This window comes from Syzygium oleosum, unplaced genomic scaffold, assembly GCF_021117445.2.
Source record: "Syzygium oleosum isolate NSW1041296 unplaced genomic scaffold, Sole_v2.1 Sole_v2.06, whole genome shotgun sequence".
NCBI classification, from domain to species: domain Eukaryota; kingdom Viridiplantae; phylum Streptophyta; class Magnoliopsida; order Myrtales; family Myrtaceae; genus Syzygium; species Syzygium oleosum.
In genome coordinates this window covers 13,376,031-13,391,153 of record NW_026607490.1, presented here as the reverse complement: position 1 = coordinate 13,391,153, position 15,123 = coordinate 13,376,031, and the positions used below count along the sequence as shown (strand labels likewise).

General features: G+C 39.8%; 2 protein-coding genes across 2 annotated transcripts in view; both read left to right on the top strand.

The window, feature by feature from the left end:
* Nucleotides 1–15,123, top strand: part of LOC115665869 (monothiol glutaredoxin-S2-like) — a 39,411-nt gene that overhangs the window by 13,146 nt on the left and 11,142 nt on the right. The gene's annotated exons all lie outside the window — the stretch shown is intronic.
* LOC115682929 (monothiol glutaredoxin-S2-like) lies at nt 9,978–10,693 on the top strand. The gene has a single exon (XM_030607297.2). It carries the CDS (start codon nt 10,176–10,178, stop codon nt 10,482–10,484), a length of 309 nt encoding a protein of 102 aa, XP_030463157.1. The 5' UTR covers nt 9,978–10,175; the 3' UTR covers nt 10,485–10,693.

The window sequence follows — 15,123 nt, the reverse complement described above, 5'->3', positions numbered from 1 at the left end:
ATTGTGCATGGCCACGCATTTCGTATGCTGAGCATTGGCATGATATGAGAATTGTGCGAGTATGCGTGCCTGACATGAGCATGTGATCACCTAATCACCTTGATGCGTCTTACGCGGTGTTCAGATAAAATCTGATGTGTGTATACGTGTGATCACTATAAGCCCTGATGCGTGTTACGCGGAGTATTGAACCCGTTCTGATGCGTCTTACGTGGGACGATACCCGGATTGCTGGAAGACGGCCAACCTGATGCGTTTTGCGCGGGTTCGGTCCGTATATGGAGATCGGTGTTGCGCCTGATGCGTTTTACGCGGGCTAGAGACACTGGGCCTGATGCGTTTTACGCGGGCCAGGAAGTGTTGGATATTGGCAGACCTGATGCGTTTTACGCAGGTCGATTAATAAATGAGAATTTGGCAGTGTGCAAGTGTGCATAATTGAGCCGGATCATGAGCATGGGCATATTGATGGCATATGTGTGCAAGAATGCATTGGCAGGTGTGCAAGTATGCGCGTATCGGTGAACCGTGTGTGATGCCGACATCAAGGAGCATGAGCATGTGCATGGCGTACGTGTGGCTGCGTATGTTCGTGCATGTGCCATTATCGTGATTATTATATGCCTAACCTACAGGGTCATTTGTGTGCTCGATCTGAGCCCGAGAGCCTAGGTCAATTGATTTTGATCTGTTAGGGTGATTGTTTGCCTGTCAGGAGGTGCATGTTAGCCTAGTTTAAGTTTAGGGGGTTTACTCGCTGAGATTCGTTCTCACGGTTGTTAAAACCCACATTTTCAGACCCCCGGCCTTGAGGATGTCAGAAGTTCCTATCCGTTTTGGGATCCCATCTCGGATAGACCGGGAGGTGATCGAGTACCCCGTAGGGAACGGGGATACGTATATTAGCATTTTACTACAGTATGGGTCGATGTGGGCGAACAGCACTTTCAGGCCCACGAGAATATAGCTTGGTGCTTCAGGGACTACTCCGGGACATTCGGACCTCTTAGGACCTTTGATGTCCCGTTCAACGGGCTAGGTGATGTAGATCCCCAGTGTGAGGATGGAGATCTGGCGAGCCCCGAGGCCTCGTTCGGAGAGGATTCTGACGATGGAGACGGACCCGTCATCTGGGAGGTCGACGAGCCAGATCCGATGGATGAGGAGCCGGTGGACTGGGATTCTGACCCGGATCCTATGGATTCGGATGGCGAGCCGGAGCCGATGGAGCAGGACCTCAAGCCGAAGAGCGAGCCAGAGGAGGGCGATTCTGAGGCCGAGTCCGAGCTGGATTCTATGGACTCCGAGATCGAGTTGTCTGACAGCTCTTCTGAGTCCTCGAGATCTGACCCGGACTGGGTACCTTAGGGCTTAGCTGTATCCCTAGTTAGGTCGGGCCAGTACCTTTTTGACCGGAGCCCTTCCTTAGGTTAGTGCTTAGACTGACCGCCTGGGCCACCTACCCCTTTTTGTAAGTAGTGGCCATTGACCCGCTTTTGGTTTTTGTGATTATGCTGTAAATGGATATTGTATATGTTTCCCTGTTGTTAATGCAAGTGTATATTTATAATGTTGTTTGTTGCTTATGCTATCTTTGGTCATGTGTTTTAAATTGTACGGGTGTTTATGTTGCTTCCGCGTGTGCATGATTCTCTGTGTTGAGTCGGCGACGCGTCCTGGGACGTCGCACAAGTTCGACCTCGGTTGGGATGCTCGCGTGCCGTAGGGTTCGGGTCGTGACAATGGTCCTCCTGATATGATAACGAGAGGAGCCCTAGCTCCAAAAGTTTCTCTCATGGCAATCACCAAGAGCGTTAACCATCGCATGATAAAAAGAACAAAGCAACGAGCCATGAGCCTTTCCTTTCTTGTTTAATAATCAAGCCGCAAACTCTTCAAACAATGGAGACTTACAGAGTTTGCACATCCTTCGAAGGATAATTCTAGGTGTATCATAATGAATGCCTAGGAAATTATATATCTTTTTAGCGAGAAATGATAGTTATATGCCTGGAATAAGAAATCGGCTCACGCTATTCCACCCCTTAAATAGCTTTAGACACACCCTATAATTTAAATGGTCCAAAATAGCCCTCCCTGGGACCTCATTAATGACAACAATGGTACGAAAGAGGAAAAGCATACATCTATGTGCATAGATCAATCTCAAGATTTTTATTCACTTTCATTAACTATTGTTTCTTCTTCTTTTTGTGTGTGTGTCAAATAAGACATGTTCATTATGTTTTTTACAAGAGTACTCTAAAATTCGAGTACTCTAATAAGCTTAGAACGCGAATGATAACCATTCTATTCCTGAAATAGATCTCTAGCCAAAAATAGATTTTTCAATTTCTATTCCTGGTGGTGGTTGAATTCACCAAAAATAATTCCTACTCTCTAAATCACAAATAAATTGTACTTAGGGTGAGCAGAGTCGAATCCACAGAGACTGACAAATTGTTAATCCTTTGAAAATCAAGTAAACAATAAAAGCAAAATTAAAAAGGGAGGTTTATGCATAATATACTTAAATAAAATAAGCAAACAAAAATTAAAGAAAATCAGATTATGCAACATCTAGCAAAGGTAATCTCATTCAAGTTCGGAAGTTGATCATTGAGTCAAACGAATAATCTCAAACACTGCAATAGACTGGTTATGGTTGTTGAAACGCTTCTAACAATCTAATCTTTCCTTAATATTAGATTAACCGGACACGCGCCTGTGATTAATCCCTTATTAACGAATAATCCCGACACGCGCCAAGGATTCAATTCGCTAATAGCATGAAAAACGAGAAAAACCCAACCGTAGCCAATAAATCACACGCGTAACTTATTCAAGCTAGATCATATATTCTCATAATACAACTTGAAAATCTGGTTTTAATCAAGTCATATTATTTGCCATTATTATTAAAACACCTAAACAATTACGGGTTTGGGTATTTCAATTGGTAAACTATCACCTTGTCAATTGCACAATGAGCTCTTATTGTAACAATCAACAAAGCAATGGTAAACAATAAAACAGAGAATATATAAATACTGCAGAAATTAAGAAGGAGGATTAAGTTTAGATCTTACAACTTGAATGAAATTGAACTTTGATAATCCTTTGCTAGATTAAAGAGGAGTTAGCCACACATGGCTACAAAATGCGCAAAATAATATGTTTCTGAATTTTCTGGAGTCAAGTCTCCCCTCCCCTCTTGCGTTCAACCTCTTAAATAAAAAAAAGAGAAAGTCTAGAAAAAGAAATTCTATCCAACATGGAAAGAGAAAAAAAAGGCAAAAACTTCTCCCTAATGTCCCTAATTAAGAGTCCTATTTAAGTACAAAAATCCTCCACAATCAGATTTGGAAAATATGGAAATTAATGGCCAAATCACGTCCCCAAATTCTGCATCAGCTCTGCATCCGCGTGACCTTAAACCGTGAGCACGGATCTCTGGAAAATGGATCTTTTACATGCAGAATCCCAACCAATAGCTCAAAAATACATCAAAAGCGTCCAAAATCTTCACAATTGCATCATTCACGATCACCTAACCACAATGCATAAAAACAGATAAATTACACTCTATTTATTCGAATATTTGCCCAAAATACCACCAAATATAATCAAAATATAAGTCAAATATACACATCATCAATTCCCTAGACGAGTTTCTAAATACAGATACGCATTTGATAACGACATATTCGCTTCCCGGAACAAAAATTCGTTTCATAGGCTTTCTTAAATATCTCCCTCTAATGCTCTTTTCCATGCATCGATGGACGACAGCCAGCGGGGGGTGGCGGCGGCCAACGGCGAGAGGGGAAGATGAGCGATGAGAAGAGTTTTTATTTTTCTTTTTGTTCAAGAAACAGAAAAGTAGAAAGTTGGTACTTCGCATTTCTGTTCCAAACATATTTTTAGACTAAAAATTTGTTCCAAAAATAAAAAATTGAAATTGCATTATAAAACGGATTTCTGTTCCAAACCTGTTCCCGGGAGCTGAAAAATAGATTTGGCCAGAGATAGAATGGTTATTATGCGCACCATTAGTGGCTCGAATTCTACTTTAAAAGAATATTAACAAAGTTATGATGTCTAGAAAAATTATTTACAATTTCTCTCTAAAGTTTAATTTCTAATAACTCTTTGTCATATAAAATTTTCTAGTTCAAATTCTTTTCAAAGTGGAATTCTTTGGTTAAATTTGTGAGCTTTTTATGATTACAGCTTAGGTTTGGGATATGTTAATTAATAAAGATTAGCAAGAAGGTTCAAACTTATCACAAACAATCCTTCAATAGATTTCACCTTAAGTACAATAGTAAGTAGAAGGGAGGAAATTGAGTTTGTTTAAAAAAACGAATAGAAAATAACATAATGTGGTAGAATAAAACAACATTGTTTTGATTAATACAAATTGTCTTTTCGTGACAATGTGCACGTTTTATATTTTCAATAAATAACAACTTTCATCATTTTCATTTGTGATTTTGAACAATAAATTCTCTTGAGGTTATTTCGTCAACTCAATAAATTATGGTATAAAGCAGCCATTAGGGTCTGAAAATAGTGTAAAGAAACTTTGGGTTTTTAATAGAAAAATCATTGATTATCAATACTTGCTTATTCATAAGCATATCTTCCCTGAGAAAAATAGACATGCATGTACTACTATCCCATCGAGAAAAACAACCCTGACCACATTTTGCGTGAACCCGCTTTCTAAAAAAATATATGACACATCAAATCACAACATCCTTCGCTCAGGCCACGCCCACCATCCCATTTTTGAAGCCTTAGGCTATGTTTGATAGTCAGGATAAAACTTAAGATATGATAAAATCTATCGTATTCTATGTTTGGTTCTCACCCAAGATAAAATAAAATCGGATATAAGAAGGATATAACTTGGATAAAAATATCCCATGAGGGAGGTGGGACAAAGATGGATAAGTTTTTTTATATTCATGGTATAAAAGTTATTTTTCTTGAATAACAAACTTCTTAAATTAATAAAATGAAATAAAAATAAAAATTAACAACAAAAAATAACAACAATTTTCGTTTTTATTTATTCCCATTTTTATTTATATATGCTTTTTTTAAACCTGTAATATACATTAGGAAAATTTCCAAATAAGGGCTCGAAGTGCCCTCATTTTCTCAAATAAGAGCTCGAAGTGCCCTCATTTTCTCAAATAAGGGCCTGAAGTGGACTTTGTTTCAAATAAAAGCATGAAGTGCTATTATTTTCGCAAGTAAGTGCCTGAAGTGAACCTTTTTTCAAATAAGGGTATGAAGTGGCTATATTAGTCTAAAAAAAGGGTCTAACTTCACTAGATTCAAGGGCATTTTTGTCTTTTAAATTTTTTTTTCCTTTTTTGTATTTTTCTTTTCATAAAAAAACAAATTCAAAAAAGAAAAAAAAACTAAAGTTAAAAAAAAAAGATAAGAAGGAAAAAACAAGCGAGAAGGCTACCCACCAGCGATGGGATGGTGGCCACAAGCAGCCCTCTCGCTTGTTTTTTTTTTCTTTTTAATCTAATTTAACTAAATTTTATTTTAAAATTATTTTTTGGACAAAAATGCCCTTTACTGGCCAGCGAGCCGGTAGCGTTAGGCCCTTATTTGGAATTTTCCCTATACATTATATATATTTAGTAGTTATATTTATTACATAGTTTAGGTATATTAGTATAGTTTATTATTTAATAAAATATTATTTAGGAATGATGGAAAGGCATAAAAATAAAATAAATAAATAAAAGAGAGGGAAAAATAAAAAAAATAGTAAGTAAATAAAAATGAAGTATGCAAGAAAATCGAAGCATTATACTTTTCGAAATCGCGAAGGTGAATGTTCATAGTTTCTCTCTCCAACTAGATTTGGCATTTACTAGGTGATCTACCTTGTCAATGCTGCCGTAGCCCGTTTACATTTATTGGGGAAAATTATTCAAAAAGTCCTAAACCTATTGCACTTTTACCAATTCAGTTCTAAACATTTTAAGTTTGTCAATTCAGTCTTAAACCTTTTCACTTCTTGTTAATTGAGTCCATCTGGCCAATTTTGGCCAGCCGGCGGTGACGTGGTAGTTGGCCGACACCGATCATTTGGCCAACACTAATGTGGCGATTTTTAAGTATTTTTTTGAATTTTTTAATGTTTTTGTTTGAATTTTTTAATTTTTTTTTCTGCACTTCTTCCCTTTGGCTGGTCTGGTGATCGGCCAGAGGCGCAAGCCGGCAAGGTTGACCTCGCTGGCCTCTGGCGAAGCTCGGCCCCGCCGGACACTGGCGAGGGCGAGCCTCGCCCGCCACTGCCAGGCCGAGCTCACCCAACCAAGGGAAGGCCGACCTGCGACGGCGCAGGCCGGTTTCACCTTGGCTGGGCGAGGCTTGACCTCGTCAAATCTGGGTGAGGTCGGCCTGGTAGTAGCGGGTGAGGCTCGCCCTCGCCAATAGTAGGGGGGGCGAGCTTTGCTAGAGGCCGGTGAGGTCGACCTCGCCGGCCCGTGCCTCTGGCTGGTGGCCGGACCGGCCAAAGGGAAGAAGGGCAAAAAAAATAAAGAAAGAAAATATTAAAAATTTTAAAAAAATGTTAAAAATGTTAAAAAATTTATTTAAAAATTGCCACCTCATTATTGTCCGGACGTTCGGCGCCGGCCGGCAGCCATGTCAGCGTCGACCGGCCAAAATTGACCGGATGGACTCAATTGGCAAGAAGTGAAAAGGTTTAGGACTGAATTGTCAAACTTAAAAGGTTTAGGACTGAATTGGCAAAAGTGCAATAGGTTTAAGACTTTTTAGACAATTTTCTCCATTTATTGTCGTAGTTGAACCGGTAGCTCTGGAATGCTACAATGAGCTCTTCTACTATTTTAGATCGTACAATAATGATTGATATATCGACGAGCATTATCTCTACTTGGACATTTGTGGTTTCTTTAATAGTGAATCGTGAGAGATTCTTATCATCTCGGTTTGTGCATTTTTCAAGTTCATTTGCATTCATATGCTATTCATATCAAATAGCGGATATGATAAAATATGAAAATATCTGGCCTTATTACTGCTATTCACCAAACTATAAATAGTATATAACAAAATCCTTTGTTTTCATATCATATTTTATCCGGTCCTATCCTGGTTTGAAATCCAAGCAAGCAAACGCATCCTTACTCATTGTAAATGGATATTAATTGTGTGATGTCGTGTTGAATATAAGCAAGTTCAGTAAACTTCAACCAAACACATCCTGACCAAACACTCAAGATTCCATCATAACACAGATCAGTGTCGATACCATCTTGCATGATTTCAGATTTGAGTGTAAGTACTAGCAACGTTCTAGAGGACAAGTTCCCCGTGTGTGAAAGAACAGGCATATGGGCAAATACATCTGCTTTGCCCATCTATGTAAATAACCAAGATTCGACCTCACGACGACGCATGAAAAAGTGGGTAACAAAAGTCGAGTATCTTTTTTGCATCCACGTGATTTTTCAGGAGGGAGAATACATTACCGTGTGATCTTGACCTTTCATGAACATTATCTCTTTGACAAGTGTGGACGAAATGCAAATCTTTCTTTCTTTTGCTTTTTTGTTTTTCGTTTTTGGCCTTTTCTAAGAAGTACTAGGAGATCACTTTCCTTTAACGGATGAGAAAAAGCATTTTATATGACCATCCAATTAAAAAGGGATAAGATCCTTCTGAGAGAGAGAGATAGAGAGAACAACTCGGTTATCGAATTCAATATGATGATGTTCCTCCCAAAATGTCAATTTACATCATAATCAATCTAGATGACCCAAATCCTTTATGAAAACCCCCCACAACATTTTCTTGTTAACATTAGAAAACCCAAAAGCTATTTTTACTTTTTCATCCAAATAAAACAAGTAGCCTAATTTAAAAAAAAAAACGCAAAAGCACTCTGAGTACATTGGATGAGTATGAATTTTGACATTCATATATGCATAAAGATGTGAAAAGTCAAAATATCAAATTAAAATCAAAACTTATTTTAATTATATATTATAGGAAAAATTGCAAAAACCATGTTCAAATTTACTTCATATCAAATGCCATAGTCACATTTCAAAACTTACAATTTATCCTCATTTTTTACAATGAAATTCAAGTTGCATCTCTCACCCACACATAATTTACCAAATTATCATTTTATTTCCCAATCCGAGAGGTTTGCTCAGTCCAACACACTCCTACCATGTCTTCCCCTCTCCACTATGCATGCCTGTGTTACACCTTGGGAGGCCGTCAACGGTGGTCAACGGTAGCCATGCCAACTCAAGGCCAAAATGAGGTCGATCAACCTTGATTTAGCAGCCATGGCCTAACTCTGCCACATAGCTTGCGGGGCTCGCGAGCTTGTCACAGAAACTCATGGCTGGCCTCAGCCCTTGTGAGCTTGAGGCCGACCTCGCACAACCTCGACGACTGTGAACGGCATTAGGCCGAGCTCATGTGACCTTGCTGTAGCAATCTTGGAAAAAGTCATTTCAAACCTCTTCAATTTTCATGCCTATAACTCTTGCGACTCATATATGTTGATGATCATATACGCGCCATGCTGTATTGAGAGTCAAAATCCAATGTATAAAGAAAGAAAAACAAAGTACATATTCAAGAATAGAAGTAAAAGAAGATAAAATTGGGGACCTCATGACATTCATCTCCTTTTGCAATTTGGACAACTCTTTTTAGTGACGCCGGGTGCCAAAACTGCCAAAAGATTTATGTCTTCACTCGATAGGAAAAAATTGAAAAAAAACAGAAGACGAAAAAAAAAATAAAAAATCTAATATTAATCTGTTAAAAGTAAAAATAGATTGACTCAATATAAATATCCGAATAAACTGGTATTGTAATTTCTAAGGAAGAAATACTTTTTTCTTTCATGCATGGTGTGGCAAAACTGAGCTTCTCGTTGTAAGATTGCCATTTTTTTTCTTTTTTCACGAAATAGATATTAGTATCTATTTTTTTGAAAATCCCACGAAAGAAAAATCATTTCACTAACGTTTCTTTTCACAAATTCTTTTTCAGGAATAGAATAAAAGAATCTTGTGCATTTCGGTCCCAAGTGAACGAATCCCATTTTCTCTTTCTCCGAGCCTCCGACATCGATACATCGTGAGAAAAATCCCCATTAACATGGGTAATAATTGTACTAGAGAAAAGACTTGTACGTACACCTTTTTGTTCTCGAGATCTCTCTTTATTTATGCCACTTGCAATTGCATATCGGTACTCTTATAATTCCTCATCATGTGTTCAAACAACAACAACAATAATAATAATAACAAAAATAATAAGAAATCTTTTGAATTTGAACAACGGTGGGTTAGAGTTTTATTATGGTGATAAGCAAGTCAATTAATAGTTTGTTCAATCTTACCATTCCATTCTTATCACGTTAAGATTACACTTACTCTAACGGGCTCGTGAATGAAAAATCCAAATACAAACATAAGTTACCACTTCATTATTCCTCAGAAGTTGAATAAAAATTTGAAGAAATTACACTAAACTCTAAAATTGAACATTAGAGGAAGAAACAAAAATTATTATTCATTTGAGTCTAGAGAATTCAAGGTTTTCCATGAAAATAAGACCAATAGCATGCGCAATGTTAAAAAAAATTAAGGATAGTGAAGAAAGACAATGTGAAGCAAGCAATATGAAGAAAATAAAAAAGGGTAAGCCGTACGAAGGATACGCCTATAGCTTTTCCGTAAGAAAAGAATCGTCATCGTGCAGAACTTACTTTATCTCTATTCGCAACATGAAAATCGTTGTCAAAAATGATCATATGATGTATGGCAATATCTAGAAGAACATTCTCATTCTCGTTCATCTATCAACCCCTTTTTTCCTAGCCAATCCAATCCAATCCAAATCCTTTACCCACCTCAAACCCAATATAAATAAGCTCCCAATGATCAACCAAAACATCAAAACTCGATCATCATCCCTCACAAACTCAAGAATTTGCTCTCTGTCTCTCTCCCTCTCATTTTCCTATACGTTCACAGCCTCATCGAAATCGCTTCACATTTCACCTTCCATTGTCGAGATAGTAAGGACTATTGAATTCAAGTCGTTCTGACGTATTCGAGCATCACTAGCTTGTGCTTTTGCCAATGGATAGAATCAATAGAATGGTGTCGGAGAGGCCGGTGGTGATCTTCAGCAGGAGCTCGTGCTGCATGTGCCACACCATCAAGATGCTCTTAAGTGAGTTCGGGGTCAACCCGGTGGTTCACGAGCTGGACGAGATCCCCAGGGGGAGGGAGATTGAGCAGGCCCTCTCGAGGCTGGGCCGCAGCCCGCCCGTGCCTGCCGTGTTCATCAGCGGCGAGCTGGTGGGGGGAACCAACGAGGTCATGAGCCTCCACCTCAAACAGTCCTTGGTCCCGAGGCTTATACAAGCTGGAGCAATTTGGGTCTGATTGACTTAATCAACTGCGCGAAGGTTACTAATAAGTGTGATATCGAGCCACACAAGTTTTGAGGACTGTTACTTATCGAATGCTGTACTAGCAGGGTTCAAGACTTTCTATCTTCGCTATGTACTCACTTTCATATGATCTAATCCTATCACTGTGATAGTGTTTTTTCTAAGTATTGATAGATGGAAGCACGGAATTTGAGTTTTTAATTTGTCTTTGTGGCCATCGTGGGGTTGTTATTTACTAGATGATTGAAGTATACAGAATAAAGTCTTTTGCAACAAAAAAGTAAGTATATATGTGAAGAAATTCAAATGGCCGAAAGAAAATTAAGATGCATTTTTCTAGCTAGGAAATGAAATGACTGATAATAAAAGGTAGAAACCTAGAATTTTAAGTGAAGTACTAGAGGGATATGTGTGCATTTGGTGTGTCTAATTAAAATGCCACATAGATGGAAGACAAGTTGTCTCGATTCATAAACAAGCGTACCAAGAATCACTGCCATCGAGCCAAGCACAACAATGTCTCAAAGCTGCTCGTCTCTCTGTCTGCAACCCGACTTAGCTCTAGCTAGCTCGATTACATTGGTGGGTTTTTCCAATGGCATCGAACCCCTAACTTGTGCTTCGCGGCACGGCGATGGCCTTTGTGGTGGTGGTGGTGTGGCTGCAAGAGCGACTACAGTGTCGATTCTAGTGACTGGCAAGGTCATTGGGGGCGACGACGGAGATGAGAGAGAAGGGGGAAGATGTATTGGGCTCTGATTACGATTTAGGATTCCTTTGGCTAGTTTATTCTTGTTTCACTTATTTGTAATGATGAGACATGGATGCTCACCATATGCCCAAACTGCGGCATTCCACTCGGCTGTAGCATTAACTCACCCTTTCTATACATCTACAGATTCTCCACGGTGATAGATCTGAGTGACCATCTTCAATATTTTGCGGTGCATGTCATGCCTAGTGATTGAATTGTTGAGCCAAAGTAAAAGAAAGAATGGGTATCGCCATCTCATGCCGCCGCTCTTTCTTGATTTTTAAATTATATAGTTGTCGAGTGTTTAGGTGTAACGTTTCGAACCGATAGCCCTCGCTCAAAAACCATTTTGATTGTACTGTTCTCGCGTTCACGAGGAGTACTTAAGCACGCAACATCCGATGCCAATGAACGCGAGCAAAGAATGGCATTGTTTGTCGATAAATGTTTTACCAGTGTATTAGCCAACAACAACCATACGAGTAATGTAATAAAGATTAGGACAACTCAAGTAAAAGGGTATGAATAAGTTCACTCTGTTGATGTTGTCTTGAATTCCATGAAGTTTCGATCGTTTAGAGACTCGGAAAAGTTGATCGGGAAGTGTAAGAAGGCTTGGAGATTGCAGGCTACACGTTTTAAATATATTTCCTATATACATGGGATTTCATGGGAAATAGTCCTAATTCAATGTAACTGGGATATGTCATGATATTCCTAATATTTAGGGGATATTCACTAAAGATTTATTAGTTAGTTTCCTAAACTGATTAGATCTTTAGGGTGGAATTTCTTTGGATTAGGGAAGTAGAGATCTGAGGATCTATTTATTCAGTATTGAACCTTGTCTCAAATATGCTCAAAAATAAGAAATCCTCTCTCTCTCTCTCTCTCTCTCTCTCTCTCTCTCTCTCTCTCTCTCTCTCTCTCTCTCTCTCTCTCTCTCTCTCTCTCTCTCTCTCTCTCTCTCTCTCTCCCGTGGAGGTAGGCGGAATTCTTTCGCCGAACCACGTAAATCTCTATGTTCGAATTATTCTTGTTTCATCTCATCTAGTTAGGGTGCTCTTCCACACAACTATCGGTATCAGAGCAATCCAGGTTCTCCGTTCCTGTACTACGACTTCTGACTAGATGGCTGAAAAAGGTTCGATCGTTCGATTTGATATTGAATGATTCATCGGGAAGAATAATTTTACACTATGGCGGAGAAGGATGAAGGATCTGTTGATTCAACAGGGTTTATCAAAGGTTCTTCTGTGTAGATCGAACAAGCCGGTCACCATCACAGAAGATGACTGGGCCGACATGGAGGAGAGGTCGTGCAGTGCGATCCGATTGAACCTATCGGACGAGGCCCTTCAATACGTGGCGGAAATCGAATCTGCTCCGGAGGTATGGCTCAAACTCGAAAGCATCTACATGACGAAATCTCTTACGAACAAGTTGTTCTTGAAGAAGAGATTGTATTCGCTTCAGATGAGTGAAGGAGGAGATCCGTTGGAATACCTCAACATGTTCAATCAGATGATCAGTGAACTTACAAGCGGTAAAGTTCGAGGATGAAGACATTGCGCTTCTACTATTGGCGTCACTGCCGGATTCGTTTGACCACTTGGTGACTACGCTCCTTTATGGCAAGGAAACCCTGAAGATCGGAGAGGTGACTACTGCCCTAATTTCAAATGACACCCGGAAAAGGACAAGTAGTTTAAAATCTTTGGGAGAGGGACTCTTTGGGAAGGAAAAAAGCAGTCGAGGAAGAGGAAGATCAACGGATCGAGGATCGACTCGTAGGGGTTGATCAAAATCCAAGGGAAAGTTCAAAGGAAGATGCTACGAGTGTAATGAGAAAGGGCATACCAAGAGATTCTGTCCAAATAAGAATGAGAAAAAGAAGAATAGCTCGGATGAAGCAAGTGTAGCCGACAGCACTGAGACCAATGATGGGGACATCTTGTCTAGATCGTAGGGGAAGGACACCTTTGAAGATTCGTGAATTTTGGACTCTGGATGCACTTATCATATGTGTCCTCATCGAGAAGCCTTCGATGAGTACAAGGCATGTGATGGTGGTTCAGTTCTCATGGGGAATGACACTTCATGCAAGACTGTGGGAGTTGGAACCGTGAAAATCACGATGTTTGATGGCATGAAAATCATGGGGAATGTGCGTCATGTACCGGGTCTAAGGAAAAATCTGATTTCATTAGGAGCACTTGAATCCAATGGATGCAAGTACTCGGCTCAAGGTGGAGTCTTGAAGGTGATAAAGGGAGCTCTTATTGTTCTAAAGGGACAGAGGCACGGGAACCTATATCCACTTATAGGAACCATAGTGCAAGGTGGAGCATTTATGTCCACGGATGCTAGCACGAAGATAGATAACACCTATCTATGGCATATGCGTCTCGGGCATATGGGGGAAAGAGGATTGATGAAGCTTTACAAGAGGAATGCACTCCAAGGTATGAAAACATGCAAATTAGATTTCTGCAAATTTTGTGTGTTTGAAAAACAATGCAGAGTACGGTTCAAAGTTGCAACTCATAGGAGCAGGGGCGTGCTCGAGTATGTACATACGGATGTACGGGGTCCTTCATCGGTAAAGTCAAAAGGCGGAAAGGAATACTTCGAGACATTCATTGACGATTTCTCTCGGAAAGTTTGGGTCTACTTCATGCGACACAAAAGGGAGGTCTTTGACATGTTAAAAGAATGGAAAGCCGTAGTTGAAACTTCAATGGGGAAGAAGTTTAAGTGCTTGAGATTGGACAATGGAGAAGAATACAAATCAACACCATTCATGGTGCTTTGCAAAAAAAGAAGGGATTAGATGCCACTTCACAGTTCCAGATACGCCCCAACATAATGGCGTAGCAGAAAGGATGAACTAGACTTTATTAGAGAGAGCTCGGAGCATGAGGTTGCATGCGGGACTGAGCAAGGAGTTTGGGGCAGAAGCTGTCTGCATGGCATGTTATCTTGTGAATCGGTCTCCATCAACTGCAATTAAATGCAAAATTCTCGAAGAGGTATGGATTGGTAAAACTGTCGATTATTCTAATTTAAGAATAATCGGTTGTCCTACTTTTGTACATGTGCAGAGTTTGAAGCGCTCGAAGTTGGATTCAAAGTCAAAACAATGCATATTTCTCGGTTACGAGAAAGGAGTGAAAGGCTACAAATTATGGGATCCAAGTGAGAAGAAAGTTCTGATGAGCAGGGATGTTGTGTTCGATGAATTTGCAATGTTGAAGTCAAGTTGCGTGCCACACGCGACTGCTAAAAGGGAGAGCGATAAATCTATTGTTAAGGTGGAGCTTGAAGCTAGAGAATTTGCAGAGAATGGTGAGTCATCCGATGAAGCTCCGGAAGTTAAAGAAACGGTAGAAGTTCCTTGTACCATTGCGATGGGTCGAGGAAGGCGCACTCTCAAAGCACCGGAGAGGTACGGTTTTGAGGACATGAATGCTTATGCTCTTACCGTGGGCTCCAACGATCCAAGCTCCTATCATGAAGCTTTGAAAAGTGGTCACAAAGAAAAGTGGATGACCGCGATGATGGAGGAGATGAAGTCATTATAAAAGAATGAGACGTGGGAACTTGTGAAGAAGCCCAAGGATCGGAAAGTCATTGGCTGCAAATGGGTTCTTCGAAGAAAGGAAGCAGCAACAAAGAAAGAGCAAGAGAGATACAAGGCCCGACTTATTGCTAAGGGCTATGCACAGAAGGAGGGGATCGATTACGATGAGATATTTTCCCCGGTTGAAAAACACACGTCAATTCGTGTTTTACTAGCTATGGTGGCCGTGTATGACTTGGACCTCGAGCAGCTAGATATGAAGATGGCATTTCTTCATGGTGACTTGGAGGAGAA